The sequence below is a fragment of the Periplaneta americana genome, chromosome 11, assembly GCF_040183065.1.
Source record: "Periplaneta americana isolate PAMFEO1 chromosome 11, P.americana_PAMFEO1_priV1, whole genome shotgun sequence".
Taxonomy (NCBI): Eukaryota; Metazoa; Arthropoda; class Insecta; order Blattodea; family Blattidae; genus Periplaneta; species Periplaneta americana.
Genome location: NC_091127.1, coordinates 20,656,510 through 20,682,073, shown reverse-complemented (window position 1 = coordinate 20,682,073; position 25,564 = coordinate 20,656,510). Strand labels below are relative to the sequence as shown.

At 33.8% G+C, this 25,564-nt stretch overlaps 1 protein-coding gene across 1 annotated transcript; it reads right to left on the bottom strand.

The window, feature by feature from the left end:
* Nucleotides 1–1,995: 1,995 nt before the first annotated feature.
* Nucleotides 1,996–20,766, bottom strand: LOC138708865 (regucalcin-like). Its single transcript, XM_069839126.1, has 6 exons — nucleotides 20,273–20,766; nucleotides 17,842–18,012; nucleotides 15,343–15,555; nucleotides 10,337–10,555; nucleotides 5,471–5,583; nucleotides 1,996–2,365 (listed from the first exon to the last, which is right to left on the bottom strand). The coding sequence occupies exons 2-6, from the start codon at nucleotides 17,999–18,001 to the stop codon at nucleotides 2,135–2,137; spliced, it is 936 nt and encodes a 311-aa protein (XP_069695227.1). The 5' UTR covers nucleotides 18,002–18,012; nucleotides 20,273–20,766; the 3' UTR covers nucleotides 1,996–2,134.
* Nucleotides 20,767–25,564: the final 4,798 nt, after the last annotated feature.

Below are 25,564 nucleotides of genomic sequence, written 5' to 3'. Positions count from 1 at the left end.
AGACAAGAAACAATATGTATTTTGCCGTTATGTATTGTATCGGTTTTGAAAGTAAATAGTTTTTTTTTTATATACGGTATTAAAGTAATTGAGAACTTACAAACCTATAGGCCTAATGCATTTTCACTATTACGAAATATTAAACAAATCGAATCCATTAGTAATATTTAAATCATGTCATCCTATTCCTTTGTTCAAGTGTCGTCATTAGAATAAAATTAATTATCCATTTTTTATCTGACACTAGATATCATAAAACCAATTATTTGTTATTATGTATAACATATGAAACATATTATCGTTTCTGTTACAAGGCTAAAGTAGGCTTAAATTATTTTATTGCAATGTAAATAACAAATTATAAAATTTACTTTCGCTGTTCGTTAGCATTGGTTTTCCTGGATTTTTAAATCACTTTTTAGTTTAAGACAACAAGCAAGTTGTACTTTTTCGTTATGTTTTGCAGCGGTTTTTTCAACAGTAATCTCACTAGACGTTTTGATTTATCTAGAGAAAATCAAAACTCGAGTGGGATTTAATTGACTATTACACGATTAGAAGAAAGTATATAAAGATTAGAAGTAACGAAGTACTCCAATACAATAAAATATTAATTGACTTACGAAAATACAACTGTCTTCAAATGTATTATTGTACCATCTCAACATTACAAATATTACGCTATATGCATGCTAGATGGCAGTAGTGTCTTTATCCAGACACTGTAATGATTACTATTCAATAAATCTTAATATTAAACAATCTCTGATACGTGACTATCCATAATATCATATAGCAGAAGTTCTTTTTATCCTCTCAGAGCAGAAGCTATAACATAACCTAACTAATATACACAAGTGTTAGAAAAGTTTTAATTAACGACGATGACATAAAAAATAAACATGAATAATTTTAAAAGGAATAATTATTGAATGTACAATTTTCAAATTTGAATGTGGTTGGTGGTTCAATTGATGTTATATTGGACGTGTGCGTAATAGAAGTGGAACTAGTTGATTTAGGCCTACATGGTGTATTCAACTTATTCAGGATTTCCGAATGGTGCTCTTCATTTATTTGTAAATCGGATTTCAGAAGATGCATAGGTATGATCAGTGATTTTTATTAATTCTTGTTCTTGAATGCCAATGCGATTCATATTTGAAACTGCTGTGCATCGACTGGAGTGGTTTGTAATTTTATATATATTTTTGACGTCCAGACCAGCGCAGTTTCAAATGTTGGCAAACAAAGAAACAAATGCTAGGGACGCGATAAAATTAAACAAATGCTAGGGACGCGATAAAATTAAACAAATGCTAGAGACGCGGTAAAATTGTGCGATAAGCAGCCATGATTGGTTGAAATACGTCCTTTCGTACCGTTTTATTGGTCAAAAGTAGTATGACGTAGTAAGAGTGTAATAGTCATATTAAAGTAATTGAGAATTTACAGACCTATAATGCATTTTCACTGTTACAAAATATTAAACAAATCGAACCTATTACTAATATTTAAATCCTGTCATCCTATTCCTTTGTTTAAGTGTCGTCAATACAATAAAATTAATTATCCATTTTTTATCTGACACTATATATCACAAAACCGATTATTTGTTATTTTGTATAACATATGAAACATATTATCGTTTCTGTTACAAGGCTGAAATAGGCCTAAATTATTTTATTAAAATATAAATAACAAATGATAAAAATTATTTTCGCCGATCATTAGCATTGGTTTTCCTGGATTTTTGAATTCGTTTTTCCCTCAATAACTGGTTTATGTTAGGTGTCAATGCTCGTGTAGAACACAATCGAAGAAGGAATTGTAAATTATGGTCAGAAAGTTGGCTTCTGTGATGGGATGCGTTGGCTTGGCTCGACACATTGCACACTACTACCTCCTCAGCCAGCGTCTCGGCGCTCCGAACTGGTATGCAGGCCAGTTGACAATGGCTGAACTAGACGAACAGCAAAAACTACAAAATGAAGCTTTCTACTTCTGATCATAGGCCCTATAGGCTTGCATTTATTCACGTAACATACATACGTTTTTAAATATAAACACTTTTCAACCAAGCATCAGGATACCTTTAAAACTGTTCTGTTCGTACACATAAATCAAATGTTGTTCACAATTTGACTGGTTGGCCTGCATATCCTTTCACGCCAATACCAGTGACATGAAAGGTAGCACCGGACAGCGGATACTTTTTCTGAAGCTCTTCACTCAAGTGCTCGTTTGCACTAGTCACGTAGAGCTCATCAAGTTGAGGTCCTCCGAATGCAACAGATGTGACCTGCAATGCAGGAATTTCGATCTCTGACAGGAGTTTTCCATTTGTGGGGTCCACACGAATCACCTGGAAATAAAAATATTTGTTTCAATACAATCATATTAAAGAAATTACCCCCAAACTAAATTCAGTTTGTTTTGCTATTAGATCTATGCAAAATATAGTAAATATCAATACCTTAAAAACAATATACTTTGCATACTTCCACTCGGTAATGAGTTTTGGAATAATATTCTGGGGAAATTCCACAGATAGTAACAGTATATTCCTATTACAAAAAAGAGTAATTAGAATAATAGTAGGTGCCAAATCTAGGGAATCGTGTAGGGCTATTTTCAAAAAACTACAAATAATGCCCATGGCTTCTCAGTATATCTTTTCATTAATAATCTTCCTCGTATGTAATCGTGAAAACTTTGTAACTAATTCAGCAGTTCATAGCATAAATACACGTCAAAAATGACTTTCATACTCCATCGGCAAATCTATCGTGCTATCAAAAAGGAGTGCGTTATATGGCAGTAAAAATTTTTAATAGCCTCCCTATCGATATAAAAAATGAAACTCAAAACATAAGATTATTTAGGGCCAAATTAAAGAAGTACCTAATTTCTCACGTCTTCTATTCTGTAGGCGAATTCATAACATTCAGCAACACTTCATGAAACTGATACTAAAACTTTGTGTTGTACTAGTAGACTATATTGTAAATCTCGTCTGTATATATTTCATATAGACTGTAACTATAAATATTAAGACTTTATAATAGTATTAAGTTTTTTGACTTGTTCCATATTCTAGCTGTAAGCAATGTATGAATACCATGGAATGTTAATAAATACAATACAATACACGGTATGAAAACTGCAATACATGACAAGCGAGTCCTCATACTTTTACTGCTGATCAGTGGACAACTTGTTGTGCTTCATGCAATTCTTATGAAAATAGATCATTACTGATCAAGGCAAAAGTTTCTAATGCCGAATATCAATACTCATTGGCATTTGATTCATTTTGCAATTGCACATCTCCGAGACGGAAAACAAAAATGAAAACAATTAAGCCAACATTTAATGAATATTAATGTAAATTTAAGCATAAAGCTTCGCCATTTCATGTACAGATACAGAAATAAAATTTGCAGCTTTCTTATTGTTTCCCTTACAGCACACTGCACATGCCCAGTTTTGCAAAGCGGTAGTCCACACGTCATTGCCACGGATCGAGAACCCTTGTGGTAGAGCAGAGGTAGAAGAAGGTAGCTGGTAGATGAAATTTTAGGTCCGCTACTGTTTTGTTTTTATAATTTTTTTTCTTTATTATGATTAACTTCCCAGGGAAAATCACTTTCTGGACGGCCTCGTAATTGCAGTCGAGTTGCCAAAATTTATAGGGTAGATGAGGGTAATTGTAATCAGGGGGTAATTGTAAACAAATGCTGTGAGAAATACAAAACTGTCAATATAAAAATTTTAATTCGAGGGAATATTTAAATTAACATATTGGCTAACCTACAAAGCAGTTTGGCGCCAAATAGGAGTAACTGCTTAGTTGTGAACGAATGTTTTGTAAGAGTCTACAAAAAAAAGTTGAAAAAGAATTTTGTTTCACCATCATTTTTGGCATTGTAAATAAACGTACAGTGCTATTTTTTAAGAATATGTTGTTTTTATGAGTAATGTATAGTAGTTAACATTTATTACAATGGTTTTGAGATCTCCCATAACCTCAGTTCATTAAATTATGACGTGTTTACATTTGCCCCATAGTTTTAATTGCTTGGGAGTAATTAAAAACATGTTTTACTATGGTTACATTTCGTACTTTTCAGTAATAAAAATGCCAAGAAATTATATTAGAAAGTAACTCCCACCCAATTACACTGTAGAAGATTTAGACAGGGTTGTCACAGATGTGAAAAATAGTAACTACAGTTGTCGTGAAGCTCAGGAGAGGTACTGAGTTCCTATATCGTCATATATCATAGGTTAAAGGGGCGAAATATACCAGTGACCAAAATTGGAGTCGGAAGGAATACAGCTCTTTATTCTGAAACAGAACAAAAATGTTCAGTGTCTGATAGCCCGTGCGAAAATTGGTGTTTAAAATTACCCCCTCTCAAAGGGGTAAATGTAAACAGGTGGGGTAAAGGTAAACTAGCAATTAAAAGATAAAAAAGTCAATCTTATTATTTTAAACCCATTTTTAGGGAAAAGAAAGATCTAAAAATAACACAATGTTTCTTTGACATGCTTACCGTTACTGAGGGTTGTCTAATGTTGAAATATATTTTAAATCAGTGAAAAGTGTTTACAATTATTCTGGTGTACCCTATAAGCATTTCTTTTGACAGTATTAACATGGTGGAAGAAAAAAATTTAACTTTTTTATCTCCCCCCCCCCCCAATTAGAATGTTTGCTTGTGAGTTATACTCATGAAATTCGGCTACAAAGACAAGCGTGATAGTTATCTACCGAGAACGATTATGAAATTAATAAGGATAATTACAATATACATAGCTACATTAAAGCCTTTGAAATTTGGAAACCATAAAGTAAGTAATAAAATTAGATATATTATGTGATGCAACTCATAATATGTAATTACGGTGGCTTTCCAGAATGATACTAAATGCATCTACACAGTTCAACTTTTCTTTCAACCTGAAGCAATACATGCAAAAATGAACTAAACGCATGCGCATGACTTTTTCCACTAAAAATGAGAGCGCATTCAGCAATTGAAAGCTATCCATCGTCGATGGGTATCTTGTGCGTTATTTCGTTCAACAGCAGCATGTAGCTGATTGTTCTAGGTGGCCGTGAATAAACTGAAAATTTTGTTTAGTTATGGTGGACATTTTAAGCTGAAAATGGCGGCAATTATGATTAGCTTTATTGAAGATTATCGCAAATACGAGTGCCTGTGGAGTGTTCAACCACAATTATGAGAATCAAATAGGCCTACGTATTAGATTGATATTTAATATTAAAAAAACAACACAAAAACCAGCTACAACGGCTGGGGGAAGATATAATCGTGCTGCACACACATTACCCCCATACTGGTTGGTTGATCGTTGCTGAGGCATGTGGTCGTGAAGCCAACAGCTTTCTGGTCGGCCACAGTTCACTCAGAAGGTACACGTGTGCCATAAATTGAATTACCTTACTTCCTTCAAAGCATGCAACCCATAGTTTTCCTTCTGTGTCAATGGCCATGCCATCTGGAAATCCTTTCACACCGTTTTTCTCAAGGTCAAAACCCGTTCGTTTGTTTGCTGGAACAAGGTTACAATATTATAAATGTAATAATTGTCTCTCATAGTAAATATAACAAAGTAAGAGAAACTGTTATTAGCTACTCTAAATTTACTTATTTCTGTAGGGGAGAGTCGGGTAGTATCGGACATCGGGTAATATTGGACAGTGAGTTTCTTTCATCTACCACACGATGATAGTACCTGATTGACATGGTTACGTTTCTGTAATGTCGCATAGAGAAACGTAACCATGCCATTCAGGTACTACCATATGGTGGTAGATGAAAGAAACGCAGTGTCCGATACTACCCGACTCTCCCCTACCTCATAATGCTTCTTCGTGATTTCTTGTTAGAGATTTTCCTGATAAAAATAAATAAAAATAAATATTCGAAGCATTTTATACTCGTGAAAGTGTGCAGAATCGTAACATTTTGAAAATTTCATGATAGTTTTGTATCTTATTGTTCTATAGCAGTGGTTGCCAAACACCACGAAAGTGTGACGTAATAGAAATGCAACCCGCACACCACTATCACAGGGAGAGGGGTGGAGTGGGTATCTCCTCAGGTACTACAGCGAATAACAGCGCAGAGACGGACTGTGACCAGAAAACAAAAACAATATAATATTCTTCTAGTAATTAACTACACACATCGTTTTCCGTGTTAACTTTTATCCTCATATTCATTATTTTTATATTATTAATAAAATAAAATATATTTTCTTATTTACCATAAAAAGAACGTGTATTCTACATCAGCAGATATTTGAAATTAGAAAAACATACCAGGCTGGTCACGAAATTGTAAATTACGCTACATACTTTAAAAAAAGTCGAAGTATTTTACTCCGATTAAGACATAGAAGCCGATACTTTTTATTGTTTATTTATTAATGAAATATTCAAATTACACTACATACGTCGAAAAAAATTCGAAGTATTTTACTCCGGTTAACACATAGAAGCCGGTAATTTCTATTTTTCGTTTATTAATGAAATATTCAATTTACAGGTAAGGGCATGGTAGTCTTTATATCAAGAAGAATAATGACAACTTGCATTGTTTTTTTATACTTCATTTAAAATTTTACAACAAATTAACTATCTCATATTTTTGCCATCTACACAAAAGAAATACTTTTACTCACATGCTCCTTAAAATTAAGTTCTTACATATTATCTGTTTTCTGTTTTCGAAAAGACATCGAAACATATTATCCTACACACTTGTGTATGTCCGCTGCTGATAAATGTCTTGTCTTATATCGAAGTGAAGACTGTAAACATAGGGTGGGGGGTATGATGCCATGGTTACGCTTGAGTGGAGGCAGGGGTATGTGTCGCGACACAGCTTTTGGCGATCACTGTTCTATAGGATTACTGTCTTTGATTTTCTTTCGAAATATAATAGATTAAAACATAAAATTGCAAGTTGAATTTATATGTATATTACTACAGTATAAGTAACTTAATTCAAAATGAGTGTAAAAACTTGAAACTTTTAAAAAATCTACGTCATGGTAAATTACACATACTTTTTATTATACAGTTGATGCAATCACTAAGTCGTTAGTTTATGTTACTTGTTATATTGTCTTCCATATTTCTTTGTCTTTAAGGTTCGCAAACGTCTGCTATATGTTTGCTATATGGTTCCCCTTACCACTTGCACAACTTAAACAGAACTGCCATCTCTCTTTTATTGCTGCCAGACTATGGACAGGGACTGTGATGGGAGAAAAAAAAAGCAACAACAATTTTATGGTAAGCTTTGTCTTCTAGCCAGCCTTCACTTTGAGGAAGCTGAATAAAATTTATTCAAAATACTTGTTTGGTCGGATGAGCTAATCTCTATTTGGGTTCATGGTTGATGAGCGCTGATGTGGTGTGAGATTATTTCAGCTTTCGGAAAATATTTAGATTAGTTATTACATATATTACTCTATTATGTATGTATATATATATAACGGAACTGTCCCCGAACACGAGCTTTCCTCTTTCGGGGTATTTTAATGTAACGTTTTTATGTATATGTTATTATTAAATAAAATCTTAAAAAAAAATATATATATATATTAAGATTTATTTTAAAATTTATTATAATAATAATAATAATAATAATAATAATAATGATTTATTTAACCTGGCAGAGTTAAGGCCATACGGCCTTCTCTAACACTCAACCAGGAGTAAAGACTGCGTTACAAAAACACTACAAATTTACAAATTACGCTACAATTTTACACACAAAATTGAATAAATAATAATAATAATAAAAAATAAACAATAAATAAGAAGAAATCGGACATAATATATAACATACAGAAAGAAAGAAAAAAGCATAATAATATGTGAACAGCAGGTCAAAATAAATGAGGCATACAAAAAAAAGACAATTATTCATAATAATAATAATAATAATAATAATAATAATAATAATAATAATAATAATAATAATAATAAAATAAGAATAGTAATAATGATGATGATGATGATAATAATAATAATAATAATAATAATAATAATAATGGTAATATTAGTAATAAAATAGTGCAGTACAAAGTATACAGTGAATACAATATTTCTAAGTACACACAATAAGGAAAATTAAGATTATATATAGCTCAACTTATCACATTAGAGATATAACATTATCGGAAAATATGAAAACAAAAATATAAGATAAGTTGAATATCATTAGAACATAAAAAAAAATGTGAAAACGTGGAAACATGCAATACAACACTTGTCATAATAGTAAGTTAGTTTGGCAACTCGTCATAAGATAATTTTCTAACTTGGATTTGAAAGAATTCAATGTTCGGCAGCCCTTGACTTCAGGCGGCAGAGAGTTCCAGTGACGAGAGGTAGCAACAGTGAAGGATGAGGAATACAGAGACGATGCGTGAAGTGGAATTTCTAGCGTGTTATCGCGTTGTGATCGAGTATTAATATTATGATAGCGAGAGAGAGTATGAAATCGAGCGAATAGAGAGTATGAAATCGAGTAGACTTTTTGTAGATTTTAAAATTAATCTGAAAAAATGTCAAGTATCTACATATTTCATTATACAAGATTTTCATTTCAAAACTTCCCGGTCTTAATAACTACTTATTTCAAGTAAATTTAATTTAAACAAGAAACACGTCAATTTAGATATTGAGGGAGACGTTTAAAACCAGTATTAATTGGATTTTAGGTCTCACCCTCCCACTCCTTCCCACTCCCTATGAAATTTCAAACGGCAACTCTATATTATGACACATAAATTTGAAAGAATAGGCCTATTAAATTATTTATATATCTCATTCGTTTGTTCACACATCTTTTGTTTTCTATCGTCGCCTGGCAACTTGGATTGTTGTTACTGTTGATTAGAGCTGAAGAGAATATAAAAGTGGACTGGTGTGACATGCCGTATAACCACCTCGACCCTGCGATCTTAATTAAACTAATTTATTTCCAATTAATTCAATTAATTTTAAATTACTCTTAATTTATTGCAATGTAATCTATTTTGATTAATTAATTTTATTTCATTGATTTAATATATTGTAGGAAAACATATTAAATACACCGTGTCCCACTTAAAACACCAACAAAATAAATGGTTATGACTCCAAATATTATGGCAAGGGAAATATTCTAGTCGGGTTTGGTAGTTCACATCTTGCAATTTATGTAACAATGCAACAATGGTTGCCATGGAGAAATAAATAAATAACAGAAAATTAATTCCAAAAAAAAAAAAAAGTATTTAATATACGACTACATATTATTTCAGGTAGTAACACAAACTAATATTAAGGAATGTTATAATTGTGTATTATAATTCTATTCTTTTGACATTTCAAACAGGATAGAAAAAGCCGAAGTTTGTAGTTACGTTATTTATGTATGATTTTAATACTATGGCAATACTCTATAGAGGAATTCTGAAATAGGCTGTACCGGTATTATGTCTAGCCAACAATGGAGCACTTTTTGAATATAGTGAATATAGTTAATTAAATTTAGAAAATTACTCAAAATAAACTGTTTTTAATCCTCAACTATCTGAAAATAATAATTCAGGTTACTAGGAGAACAAGTGAATGAGATGCATAAACAACTGAATACTCTTTCAAATTTAAGTATCATAATATAGGGGTGGCATTTGAAGTTTAAAAGGTGTGGTGGTGGTGCGGGGATGAAATTTAAAATGCAATTAACACTGGCTTTACACTTCCCTCTCAATATCTCAATTGATGTATTTTTTAATATAATTTAATTGGAATAAATAATTATTTAGACTAGAAAGTTTTGAAATGAAAGCCCTGTATAATAAATATTCAGGACACACATATTCCATAAAGATAGATTTATTTGACAGTCTGTATGATGTAAGAAAATGAATTCAAGAAATAAATCGTAATAACCAATTTGGAGTAAATTGCCAGTTTTGTGTTTTTTTTCTATTTTAAAGTAATTGTATTACTAAATATTGTATCATAACTACTGGTATGCTGAATGAATTTAGTTGTAGTTATATAATACAAAGAAAATCCACTTAGTGTTTTATGATAAAAAGCTCCCTCTAGAACTAAATGAACGAACAGACAGGTGACACGACGATATAACGAATGTTAAGTTTATAGGCTAGACATTTCCATGGAAACCTCTACATATGTGCTAAGTTAGTATAAAACAGATTAATTTCAGTGAGGGGAAGACTACGTCATGTTAGCATACACGTTATGAGATAGATACAGGATACAAATACTTACAGATTTTTCCATTCTTAGCATCAAAGTCGAAAGTATAGACCTTCCTAGTTGGCGAGTCAATGTAGTACATTAGCTTCTGATCTTCTGTCCAAGCCAAGCCGTTGGCAACTGTTATTTTCATCAGATGCTGTGTTGCTTCCCAATCTTTGGAGAAACTGTACAGTGCGCCTACTTCTGGTTCAAATTCATTAGAAACTCCAGTATCTGGACCCATTGTTCCTGTGATAAGATGAATTCGTTAAATTTATGTGTTTGAAAGTAGTGCACTATGCACAAGTCCCTTGGGATCAGAAAAAAACGCTGCCTTTCTAAACTGAACCTTAAGGGCCGTATTCATAGACATTCTTAGCGCGGGCTTTCGGTGGATGATCAGCGAACTAACGTTTTTCGTATTCATAAACCAGTGTTAGCGACATGATATGATATGAATCCTGTTTAGCACGCTCGTAGCCCGGGCTAGCGAAATGTCTATGAATAGCACCCTAAGTTAGGTAAATATTTCATTTCTAAGGCGGAGTTAAGTCATAGAAGACAGAATGCATTGTTATGGGTAATAAGATAGTAGATAAGAATGATAGATAACAAACATAGTAATAGAGTAAAAGTGACAGGCAAATTGTGTGTCTTAATTCAGGGACAATATTTCTATCTGTGCCATAAATCTACTACACTGAACATCCAAATTAATTTAGCTGCTGAGAGCGACTGTATTGAAATTGTTTACATTAGTAAATATACGCAATTTATAATATGTCAAACATTTAAATACAGTAAAATATCGGTATAGCGCTCTTGAAAGGTCCAGGTGAAAAGCTGTTATAAGTGAGAATATGTTATAGGCGGAAAAGGGTATTTTCTTTATAAAGACATGTTTTTAAAAAATGTACCACTTATTGTATTTTATTACAGTGTAAACAAGATAGATCGATTTACATGAAAACAATTACGTATGTTACTAAAATGTTCTTGTAACGATATCATCGCATCTCTTCTGTTTCTGTACTTAACTCTTAAATTGGCAATGTATCCTATAGGATACAACAGGTTAATAGGCTGTATGCTATAATTTTAATAGAACAATTGAAAAAATGATAGGAAAATTAAAATTTCACAATACTATAATATTGCACAACATATAAAATATGAACATTGCGGTAGTTATTTTCTTTACAGTCCGACACGGTTTAATAACGGTCGTCGTTGCGTCAGTGAGATTGAAACTCTTGGCCACGTTTTGGCCAGAGACGCTGAGGAACTCTAGACATCACAGAATCAGGTCCATGATTGCCGAAGCCTTGAGGAAGAAAGATCTCACTGTACACGAAGTCCATGGCATCTCTCAAGAGGGATCCTGTCGGCGAATTGACATGCTTGCCATTCCACCAGGCTCTACATCCGCCTACATTATCGACCCTACAGTCAGGTTCGAGACACAGGAACAACAGCCCGCTGACGTCCACGCAGAAAACTGCAGAATTTATGAGCCCATAGTTCCATTCTATTTGGAGGAATATCACCTCACCTCCATTGAAGTAGTTGGACTAATGGTTGGCGCTAGGGGCACAATATCTCGCCTCTTTGTCAGTTTCTGCAAGAAGTTCCAGCTGAACAACGACTTCATTCGTGATGTTTCCCTTACTGCTATCAGAGGATCACTTGCCATTTTAAAATACCACCTGTACTTTGTTTCCTAAGGAGGGAGAACTTTTGTTTGAAAGTCTAATCTATTTGTTTACTATGTTTAGGCTTGTTATGTGTATGCTATTATATGTACTTAAATCCCTTTCTTGTTCGTTCTCCACATTTCTCTTTTGTGGTCTGTTTTTGTTTCCACTCTGTGTGCTTGTTATGCTTTGTCCAATGAGGCAGTCCCGTTATTGGGAAAGCTGACAAAGTGTCTTTCTCTTTCTCTAAACTAGTGTGAGAAATGAAGCTTTGCCAATTTAAAGGTTAAGGCGATGAACTTCTGGAATTTATAAAATCCACAATTTTTAGGCTAGAGAGTTGGAATTTTTACTCAATATGCTTATCGATATCATAATCAAATATTGTAAATTACATTTGTGCGAGATCGTGCGTATTTGCTTGTTTTCCGCACAGAACCAATACGCGGTAAGTGTGAAATACCACATTCAGTATTCCCAACGTAACACACATAACAATTTCTCTCTTCTTACCGCTTAAGCGCCACATTCATTTTACTGCTTCAGGCTTTTAACATATTATTTTTAGAGACGTTTAACATAGTAATAATTATAAATTGGAAACTTACCACTGCAATTTCACCTAAATTGCAATGTTAATTATTGTTTTTAAATATTTGCAAAAATTAAGTAAAGTCTACTACTCCACGAAAGCTATTGTATTCCTGACACAAGTAACATTAAGGAAGCCGTGAAAAAATCAACAAGACTCCAGATGCCGATGTTATTACTGCAATATCTTATATAAATAATATTGTTAAAATATTAAAATGAAAAATAAATCATTACATAACCTTACCGTTTGTTTTAAGTTCGCATTTATAGACTGGGGGAAAAAAAAAGACAGACGTATATCACGGCCTGCTGGAGTATAGATATTTTTGTTTTCTAAAGTTGCCGTCATTAAACAGAAACCAAGATGGAGATTTCATTGCAACTAATTAGAAATTCGTCTTTCAGGTATGTAATAAACGATCTTCGCACAAAATAATGTACGATACACGAGCGGTATGTTTGTTTTCATGTTCTTGGAGATTAAAAAAGCTCAACTACGTTTCGCTTTTTCAATCTTTTCCTCGACCATGAAAATGTCAACATACCGCTCTTGTAACGCATATTACTATAAAAGAATTAAATAACACAAGGAGCTGCATGCGGACATTAGTTCTTTAGTGATAAATTCTAAGTGCCGTGACGCATCTTTAACGTATAGCTGAAAATTTCTATTAAGAAGAAGTCAGTCAGCAAATGAAATCAAAAATATTTCTGAGTAACATGTAGATAAACAGGGATCTAAACGAATTCCTGAGACTTGGTCTACTATTAGGTTAGGATCTCATTTTTCAAAGCAGTAACAAGTGTTTTAGATCTAATGTCTCTAAAAGAAAGACAATTTCTAACTACTGTACTGTTCTGTTTTTAATAATGATTAATGATTTGATGTGCAATGTCTCTGCTTATTTTGTGGTATTCGCTGATGATTTCACTTTTTTTTGACAAGTCATAGTGATATTAATGAACTGAAAACTCTTACTAATTCCGTTTTTAATAAACCCAAGAAATGGTTTAGTTCCAATAAATTTCTTTTAAATGAAAGTAAAACTGCATCTCTGTTATTTGGGTAGACCATGTTGATTTTACTTGTAAAAAATTGTCAAGAGTAATATTTCTTCTGCGAAATTTGAAAATGTATGTTCCGAAGAATAACATTAGAGTTGTCTATTTTTCTTATTTTCATGGTATACTTTCTTACGGACTACTTTTATGGGGTAATAGTACTCATATTAATAAGGTTCTTATGTTACAAAAAAAAGCTATTAGAATTATAACAAATTCATCAATGAAGGCGCACTGCAGACCGTTATTTGTAAATGAAAAAATTATGACTGTAACATCGCTGTATATTATTTATCAAGTCCTAAATTTTGTCATATATAATTCACAAATGTTGACACGGAGAAATGGCGTTCACGTATACAACACCAGAAACCGTGATCTTTTTGATATACCTAAGTGTAGGCTAACCAAAACAATGAATAATTATTTTATTGTGTCTTTAAAAATTGCAAATAAATTTCCGACACATGTTTTTAATCTGGAAAGGAAGTCTTTTAACAGACTTGTCTCTGGTTGGTTAATCAACAAACCATTTTATGATATTAATGAGTTTTTTTAATGTTAATGTTGTTGAGTAGGTCAGTTTCTGTCAGATGCGTTTCCAATTCACTGTGGGCTAAAGCAAGGAGATGCACTATCACCTTTACTTTTTAATTTTCCTAATGGCATACTCTAGAGCTAAGTCCAGGATAACAGAGAGGGTTTGGAATTGAACTGGTTACATCAGCTGCTTGTCTATGCGGATGACGTGAATATGTTAGAAAAAAATCTCCAAACGATTAGGGAAAATATGGGAATTTTACTTGAAGCAAGTAAAGAAATAGGTTTGGCAGTAAATCCCGAAAAGACAAAGTATATGATTATGTCCCGTGACGAGAATATCGTACGAAATGGAAATATAAAAATTGGAAATTTATCCTTTGAAGAGGTGGAAAAATTCAAATATCTGGGAGCAACAGTAACAAATATAAATGATACTCGGGAGGAAATTAAACGCAGAATAAATATGGGAAATGCGTGTTATTATTCGGTTGAGAAGCTTTTATCATCCAGTCTGTTGTCAAAAAATCTGAAAGTTAGAATTTATAAAACAGTTATATTACCGGTTGTTCTTTATGGTTGTGAAACTTGAGAGAGGAACATAGGTTAGGGTGTTTGAGAACAAAGTGCTTAGGAAAATATTTGGGGCTAAGAGGGATGAAGATACAGGAGAATGGAGAAAGTTACACAACGCAGAACTACACGCATTGTATTCTTCACCTGACATAATTAGGAACATTAAATCCAGACGTTTGAGATGGGCAGGGCATGTAGCACGTATCGGCGAATCCAGAAATGCATATGGAGTGTTAGTTGGGAGGCCGGAGGGAAAACGATCTTTGGGGAGGCCGAGACGTAGATGGGAAGATAATATTAAAATGGATTTGAGGGAGGTGGGATATGATGATAGAGACTGGATTAATCTTGCTCGGGATAGGGACCAATGGCGGGCTTATGTGAGGGCGGCAATGAACTTCCGAGTTCCTTAAAAGCCAGTAAGTAAGTTGTAATGTTGTTGAGTGTTTTGATACAATTTTATAGTTTTTTATGTCTCTGTTGTTTATTTTTATGTATAACTTTGTCAATTGCACAAATTTGTGTTCATTGACTGTACCATATTCAATATATTCAATACATAATACGTACCTGACCATAGTCTGCCAGTAGGATCTGCTTTCCCATCGTTCAATCTGTTATTCTGCGATTTTTCTTCAGTGTCGACTGTGCAAACATGTTTCACATCTGCAGGGGTGTCACTTTCACCATCCCATGTCATTATTGCTACATTCCGTCCCACAGTAATAACGAATTTGTCAGTGGTACCTTCAACAGGTATCACCAGAGAGACAGGACCTCCTTCTAAAACACAAATGGCCATAGAACCCTCATCATCATCATCATCATCATCATCATCATCATCATCATCATCATTACCATCACCATCACCATCATATGTAAAAGAAATTGACTTCTTCGATGCTAGAATTTCCGCTTCAAGATTGAAACAGTGTGTTGTATGTTTGCAGGCCTACTTCGTAAAATCACAGTCCAGTATATATAGTCACGAAGCTCAATACGGAGGAAATATGCATCAATAGATAGTTGCTAACCACTAGGATCGCTACTATCGCCTCATCACAGACAGTGCGAAATAGTACCTGCACAGTCTATTGTTCCTAGTACCCTCAACAACTCAAGCTTCGTGACTGTATATACTAGAGATGGGGAAAAGGGGTGGAACGAACATAATCAGTAACTTACCCACTCCACATCTAAAACAGCAAGGTCGTCGTTTCCGGCTTTGATTGTTTAGAAGGCGAGTTCAAAGCTGCAGTGGCGTAACCCAGTAGAAACGCGATGTTATAGTTGTGTTGTTATACTCCTGGCCGTCCACACCTGTGGTGTAACGCTTAGCGCGTCTGGCCGCGAAACCAGGTGGCCCGGGTTGGATTCCCGGTCGGGGCAAGTTAAGGCTGGTTCACAATAGACCGGGAACGGAAACGACAACGAGAACGAAAATAATGTTAAAATAAATGTGAGCATTCACAATAGTTAATTATGAATGCTCACATATAAATACATTTATTTTAACAATATTTCCGTTCTAGTTCTCGTTGTCGTTTCCGTTCCCGGTTTATTGTGAACCAGCCTTTACCTGGTTGAGGTTTTTTCCGGGGTTTTTCCCTTAACCCAATACGAGCAAATGCTGGGTAACTTTCGGTGCTGGACCCCGGACTCATTTCACTGGCATTATCACCTTCATCTCATTCAGACGCTAAATAACCTAAGATGTTGATAAAGCGTCGTAAAATAACCTACTAAAATAAAGAAAAAATACTCCTGACCTAAACTAATAGGGTGCTGATAAATGTTAGAACAAAACAAGCGTTTACATTTTAGTAATTAAAATGTATTTACATAAATAGAACAAAAATAACAATTGTGTTACTTCATTCGGTAAACAGATCTAATGAGTAATGAACAAAGTGAATAGAATGCAAATACTTTTCTTGCAACAGATGAATTGATAGCACAAATAATTAACAAATATATAAATCATGTTACAAAAGAAACAAGAATATAATAATAATAATAATAATAATAATAATAATAATTTATTGCCAGAACAAAGATACATATCGATTTTTTAATATAAAACTCTCTAGCACCCCCAGAAAAAGTGAGTTACATACTCGTGCTCAGGGGGCATTCCACATAATGTTAAGACATTTTATTAAATAAGAGTAAAAAGTAAAAAAAGAGAAGAAAGAAAAAACAGATATCACAATAAATTGAACTTTAAATATTCTTTGTTAACAGCGATTTTTAATTGATCTTTTTAAAATAAGAGCATTAGCAAATTGTATGTTTAGGATTTTAGCTATTATCATTTTATAAAACCTGGGGCCGAAGTTTATTTATTTTATTTATTTATTTATTTATTTATTTATTTATTTATTTATTTATTTATTTATTTATTTATTTATTTATTTATTTATTTATTTATTTATTTATTTATTTATTTATTTAATTCACTCAACAATGTAATTGCAGAGTAGAGAAAAGTGAAAATAACAGTAGTAATACATATAATAATGGTAATTTAAACTTAAATTTAAACAGTTACAATCCAATACTACTCAACAAAAGATATCAAGCAAATATTACATGTAAATCTCGGTAAACAAAAACAAAAGTATTTACAGTATAAAAAACTTAGATTATATGAAAGTAATAGAGCAAGTGATGAAATGTAAATAACTAGTCGTTGTTACTCCCTTCCGAGAACACCTAAATTTCTCTGCTATATTTTTTGAGAAACGATAAGTTTGTTTGTTGCTAAACAAACTGAAGCTGCCTCGTCTTTGGTTTTTAATGAATGTTTTAATTCTTCCAATTTCTTATTGTGTAATGGCCCTATTTAAAAAGAACGACTACACAAAACCGTCACGATACTGTAATATCAGGATTTCTGTTATAACAATGTCACCACGATATAAATATAAATTCAAATATTTATCTGCAGAATTCTTCTCACTATAATTCTTGTTCATGGAGGGATTTAAAATGCCGGAATACACTAAACAAGGAGCCTACATAAGAAAGCAGTTTACAACGATTAAGTTGATTCGTGTAAGTTCCTACCAATTTTGACTGTAGTGTGCTTCTTGGTGGCAGGAACATACTTGCTGACAGTTGATCCTTTAATGTCTACATAATACAAAGCCTGAGACTCGTGGTCCCAGTGAGGTCCTTCCCCTAGTTTGACAGGATCTGCTATCTGAGTGACTTTAGGTGCAGACATCCTTATGTGTCCTAGAAAACAAAACAAAATCACATCTTAATTTATTTATATTTACAATTGGAAAGGGCATAATTGTGAGCAGGGACGTCTAGTCCTTCGGGTTTAGCTTCGCATGAAAATAAGTTAATTATTATACGTAATTATGTGTATTGCGTTAGCCAGACGTGGAAGCGGTGATTAGAAAAGACGTAGAACGTTGAGGTGATATCTCGTCCGGGGCTACTTGAGTTCAGTCGTATCGCGTTGAGCCGTAGAGTGATAAGATTCTTAAGGGGAGACTCCACTGAAAATCGTGAAAAATTAAAAAAAAATGACTATTTCTCTGTTTTAGAATGCATATATTCATACTCCAAATGGGATTTAGTTAATTTCGAGGGAAAAATTGTTCCGGGGCCGGGTATCGAACCCGGGACCTTTGGTTAAACGTACCAACGCTCTCCCACTGAGCTACCCGGGAACTCTACCCGACACCGATCCAATTTTTCCCTCTATATCCACAGACCTCAAAGTGGGCTGACAACAGTCAAGCAACCAACATTTGAGTGCACACTAACTCTGTGTGACTTTAAATTGTGGTTTTCTGTTACGTACAGTGACGTGTATTATGCAAATTAAGCTTTCACGAATAACTCCCTGTAAAGTTAATTTGAATAATTTCGAGGGACCAGAGGTCCCGGGTTCGATACCCGGCCCCGGAACAATTTTTCCGTCGAAATTATTCAAATTAACTTTACAGGGAGTTATTCGTGAAAGCTTAATTTGCGGGATTTAGTTAAATTCTGATTACAATTTTTTTTAATTAAGGCTGTAAGGGGGCGTGGCATTTAAAGATGTCAAAATTATTTTTTCACCAAAGAATTCTTTTTTTACAAATTTCTGATTACAAATCTAGTAACTCTTTGTTCAAAAGTTGGCTCCCTGAAGTTACTAGATAAATATAGCGAAGGAGAATTTTGAGTATTACATAAATATTCAGTTTACTTTCAAATCCATTTTCCGTAAGTTTATTTTTCTTGAATCAACACCAACTTTTTTTATGTCAAATACTAATCAATCTGGATGAAATTTTACTGCAAGTATTTATGAGATAGCTGCATGTTGCTATGCATTAATTTGGTAAGAAGTGCTGCTAGTTTATTGTATTATTTTTTTCATGAATTATGGATGGTGGTCTCCTTGACGGGGCATCTTCAGAAGTTTTGTAGAACTATCGCTGACGTCAGGGTAGAGCTTACTCATAATATGCGGGTTGAGAACACTAAGACTTCAAATGCTTCCAAAAAGAGAAGGGAACACAAATAAAATAACAAAATTTATTATTAAAATATCTTAGGCTTACTTATCAGTAGGTCAATTCTTTTTTATTACACCTTAATGTATTACACATTTTTTGGACAAACGTTTTCGTTGGATTTAGCATTATCAGGTCCATATTGTATTTATGATTGAACACATTACTGGTAAATAAATAAAGCTAAAATATATATCATATCATGATATACTCCTAAGCCACACAGACAAAATTTTACAGGAGAGCATGTTAAAGATTTAGAATCCAATGCTATTAGGTGCGGTATTATAATTTCTTCATTTGTTGAGTAATTTTTATAATATTTCACTGGTAGCTTTCCCAGATGTGTAAGAAATGAATTTAGACTTAAAAAAAACATTTTTGTTAAAAGTATGCTTTGGAATATCTCATTCTCACCCCTTCATGTATTATTTCTACATAATTGTGTGTGGTATGTATGAGTTAGTGTAGCCTACATATAAGAAAGTATGTGTTATTTAGTTGTTTACATAATTTCGTCTATTACATTATACTGCATAGAGCAAGGATGTCAAGCGGGCATATTGTACCCTCTGACAAGGAATCTAGAGACCTCCCACTTACAGAATCGCATGCAGACACACGCTTGAAAGAAATTCTACATCACAGTTATCATCTGGCTTAAATGCTAGAAATGCCCGCGCTTGACATGCCTGGCGTACTCCATGAGCTGCAGGGAAGGAATATTTAAGAGTTTTAAGGCACCTTTTCAATGCTGGGCAGAGAAAGAGAAATTTGAAGTACAATAATAGAAATAAAACGTAAGAAACGCGATTAACCAGTTTGAGCGAAAAAAAAAAATCGAGATATGGAGTAAGGATGCGATAGGGGGACGCTTACACTTTGTATGTGTGTATGTATGTATGTATGTATGTATGTATGTATGTATGTATGTATGTATGTATGTATGTATCCGCGGCTGTATGAAATATATCACTTACCTCTGAAGTTAACACCAGTTTCACACAGAGTCCTTGCAACAACTGATCTGTTTTCGTTATAATTGTCTTATATGTATTCATAGATCCAGCGGACTTTATCTCCACCTCTCGCGTCTTGTTTTCTTATTTTCCATTCGTATTGTATAACAGATGTCTGTATCGTACCATCTTGGCAAGCCGTTAATGAACGCTTCAGGGGTGTCCAGCTCGCGTCCGTTACGCAACACAACACAACAGTAACGGGTTCTGGCCTGGTTACAGATTTGTGCAGCCATCTTCCTTTACCTTCATCTTTGTAATTATTTATCCTGCTGAAAACTGAGATGCCTCCCGCAACCGATACTCATGAAGATCCGTTTATCTTAAGTAGATTGCTGACTTTTTTGACACTTATACCAAGTTAATTGCAACTGGACGTGAAGTCTCTTCTAAAAACAAGTCACTTGCGGACCACGTTCGAACCCAACCGAAACGATGTTTGTGCGAGATCGTGCGTATTTGCTTGTTTTCCGCACAGAACCAATACGCGGTAAGTGTGAAATACCACATTCAGTATTCCCAACTAACACACATAACAATTTCCCTCTTCTTACCGCTTAAGCGCGACATTCATTTTACTGCTTTAGGCTTTTAACATATTATTTTTAGAGACGTTTAACATAGTAATAATTATAAATTGGAAACTTACCACTGCAATTTCACCTAAATTGCAATGTTAATTATTGTTTTTAAATATTTGCAAAAATTAAGTAAAGTCTACTACTCCACGAAACTTATTGCATTCCTGATACAAGTAACATTAAGGAAGCCGTGAAAAAATCAACGAGATTCCAGATGCCGATGTTATTACTGCAATATGTTATATAAATAATATTGTTAAAATATTAAAATGAAAAATAAATCATTACATAACTTTACCGTTTCTTTTAAGTTCGCATTTATAGACTGGGGGGGGGGGGGGAGACAGACGTATATCACGGCCTGCTGGAGTATAGTAAACACAGAAAACATTTTATAGCAACAATGTTGAAGAAAGAAATTTTGGTTTTCCGAAGTTGCCGTCATTGCACAGAAACCAACATGGAGATTTCATTGCAAATAATTATAAATTCGTCTTTCAGGTATGTAATAAACGATCTTCGCACAAAATAATGTATGATACACGAGCGGTATGTTTGTTTTCATGTTCTCGGAAATTAAAAATGCTCAACTACGTTTCGCTTTTTCAATCTTTTCCTCGAACATGAAAACGTCAACATACCGCTCTTGTAACGTATATTACTATTACAGATACGTCGTCGTGGTGAACGAATGAGTAGTCGGGAAAAAAAACAGCATAGTGTTTGTTTTAATACAAATTTAGTCATGTATGTGAAATTTATATATTTAAGGGATCCTTGTTGCCATATTGAGAATTTAATGCGCACACTCATACACGCAATACACTAGCAACAGGGGCGGATGCAAGGGGGGGGGGATTAAGGGGATATATCCCCACCCGAAATTTTTAGAAAAATACGAAACAAGAAACAAAAATAATATTAATTTTAATTCGTGAATGTACATAGGAATTAGAGAGTTTTCCACATAATTCTTTTTGCCAAAGTGTTAAATTCCAAGAACTGCAGGGAGACAAACACAGCGTTCTTACTTCAAGACAGAGAGTCATGAAGAGTATTTCAGGCTTTTAATTTTCCTTCTCTTCTTAGACTATTTCATTAGTCAGCTCAAGCACAGCTTTTAAATCATAAAAGAATCCTGAAGTCCATACAAACTTTGCTGCCTAAAAACATAGTGCGAGCATCAGATGAAGATTTAGAAACTGCTGTTGAGGCTGTAGTGATCAGTGGCCCAATGATGTTGATGCATCACCAAAGTCTTTCTTCAATGAATTGATCATGTGGAGAAGAAATTTTCTTGATCAGAAAAATCTTCACCTAATAACTACTGATTTTATATCATCTTTGAACAGGTGCTATGAAATTGTTTTTCCCTGCACTCACAAGGCGCTGAAACTTTTCTGCACGTTGCCTGTAATTATAGCAACACCAGAATGGTCGTTCTCAACATTGCGGTATTTGAAGACTTACTTGAGGAGCACGATGGGAGCAGACAGATTAAATGGACTGGCCTTGATGCATATATATAAAAATGTAGAAGTAAAAGCTCATGAAGTACTGGATGAAATGTCTAAGAAGACTCGTCGCCTTCTTCTGTAAATGTCATTCTTTTTGTATTGGAGTCACTGTAAATGTTAAAATTAAAAAATTATGGTTTATTTAACAACGCTCGCAATTGCCGAGGTTATATCAGCGTCGCCGGTGTGCCGGAATTTTTTCCCTCAGGACTTCTTTTACATGCCAGTAAATCGACTGATATGAGGCCTGTCACATTCAAACACACTTAAATACCATCCAGCTGGGTTGAGGTAGAACCCGCAACTTGGAGCACAGAAGGCTATACCGACTACGCTACTCAGGCCAACTTGTAAATGTTTGTGACTCGGAAACAAATTGTGAGTATATAAACTTATTTCCCATTACTCCATTTTTACTATCTCCTCAAATCCCTCCCCGAAAAAAAATCCTGAGTCCGCCCCTGACTAGCAATATCTTCGTTATTTTCATTTTCTATTAAAACTAGTGGCTTGTGCAGCAAATGCTGCTGCAAACTAAGTTCGTTAGACGTTCAAATAAAAAATTTTCAGATTTATTTTCAATGAAGAATACTTGTCTTTTTAATAGTTATTTGCTTCCATAATAATGAAACATACTCCCTCTGAATGGATTTTTTTAGGCCAAATACTTTCGCTTGAACCTATCCAACTTCAGTTTTTGAGTTTCAACGCGAAAACGCAAGTATCAATGTCAGGACGACAGCAGTAGCTATTTCAGGTCATTGTGGAATGTAGGCAAAAGTTGAAAAAAAAAAAATGTAAGGTTTGCTAAGCTTTCGAACAATAGCATTTTCGTATAGCTGCTGCATGTAGAATTTGAAATGTAGAGCGTAAAATCATTTTATCCTACTAAGAGATCATGCTGAAATGATCTGGAGACTACAAAACTTTCTACGCTTCTTATTTTATCAGTAAGTAATACCTTTTGATCTTTCCTTAGGAACTGTAATTTTTGCGCTCTCTCGAGGCAATACTGAAGACAGTGACACATATCAATATCTACACTACACCGCCATTAAGTATATGAAAAAGACCCAATCCCACTGGGCTAATAAGTATAAAAAATTTGATTTTTAATAACAATATTATTATCTTACTTAAGTTTTGTAGTTATATATAGCAGCTACTCAGTAAATTATAGAAATGAAGATCTAAATTAAGATATTCTCTACATTTACTTACATAACCTCAAAACGTTTCACTTTCATGTCATCAATATAGCATCAATATTATGTACAATTAATGAAAAATAGATGCATCATGATATTAACTATAATAATATTTAATTTCTAATGATAATAATGTCATCAAACCACCTCAAGTTTCGTAGATTTGAATATCCAATACACAGTTGTACTAAGAAAATTATTATACACTTCAGAATCAGTTTTTAATAACAAATTGAATTGAGCTCTAAATATGTCGGCAATCCTGCAGGTCATGGCCTTCGTGTAATAGTCTATTGTTTATTGTAGTGTGTGTTTTGTTCTGAAAGTCAGTCAAGTCGGCCGTGATTCGATAAAATTAGTTCTCAAAACTGACAACAGATGGATTTTGGAAAATAGAAAAATTGTGTAGGAAAATTGACATTTCACTGAAAACTACTACTTTTCCGAAAAACTTTAGGTTCCAAGCTTCAAAATGAGGGGCCATTTATTAAAATCCGTTCAGCCGTTTTCCCGTAATTTCCATTACCAGTTCAAATTATATATATAAGATGGGTGAAAGTAGAACATAAAGCGATGACAGGAAGCAACAATTATTTACCGCAAATGAAAATGGAATTATTAATACAGGTAATCACTTATTCCATCTATTTTAAAATGTAATATACAGGGTGATTCATGGGGATTTACCGTCCTTCACGGATCTTATTTCCGAAGACATTCTGAGCAAAAAATGTCATATAAACATGGGTCCTATTCTCAATATTTACATAGTTACGTTTCGTTATTGGAACGCATTGCTGTGAACGCGTGATCTTGGTCAGCGTGCAGTCAGCAGCCAGCGCGAGCGCTACGGAATTCAAAGATAGCCGTATGCAGTTACGTAGAGCGACGAGTGTCGTTCACAAGCGTGCGGCCAAGTGTACTCAAGCGGACGGCGACATTTTTTAAAATGTGCTGTAAACTCTCCAAGACTGTAAATTAGGATGCAAAATTGAACTGCAAATAATTAAATTGGTGGAAGTGCTGTGATTTGTAATAATTGTTGTGATAAGTGCGTAACAATAATGTAATAGTTAAAAATAGAAAAAGAGGTCTGTACGAAGCGACTAAGGAGTTCACAGCACATTTTTAGCTTCATAATACTTGCTAATTAAAGAAATGATACTTCTGAATGGTTCAGTCTCTATTTGTATTATTCTTTTACATTCAAACTAAAGAAAAAAAAAACGTATTTTACAAACAACTTTAAATTAGTGTAACTCTGAAAATATTGAGAACAGGAACTATGTTTATATGTCAATTCTTGCTCAAAACGTCTGTGGGATCTAGAATGAGTCCACAATTTTTTTTCGGTCTATGACAATGATATCTGCTCTTCGATATGTCAGCGGAAAGGCACCCAATTTCCTCGTACACTCATACCTATCAGCCCGGCGAATAGTAAATTATATGAAGAATCATATACCGTAATTATTATTTATTCTCAAATTGTGAGAAGATTCTACAATAGCGTCAAGAGTGTAATATTGATTATGTTCATAATGAACTCAATGGAGTTTGCTACTGACTTGTTTGCAGAATTTTTGGTTTCGTCTATTGAGACTCAAATTTTATTATCTGCTACTATTTCCCTCATATAATTATCACTTTTTATAGCAAATTTCGAAATAATATTTCAGTAACATGGAATCACTTGGCAACCGCGGTTGCTACGAACTATGGTTCGAATTGTTTCTGTACCCCCTGTATTCATCAGATCTCGCACCCTCAGATTTCTCCAGAACTCAAAACTCACTTGGCTGGGAAGAAATAATGAGGGGGTTAGCGCAGTAGTACTCTAATCCTCCTCAATGCGAAAAATTAAATATTGAGCCTTCTGTTGATTTTGACGTGAACTATCTCCATACGAAGTGGAATAGACCAATCCACCATTATATAGCTTGTTAG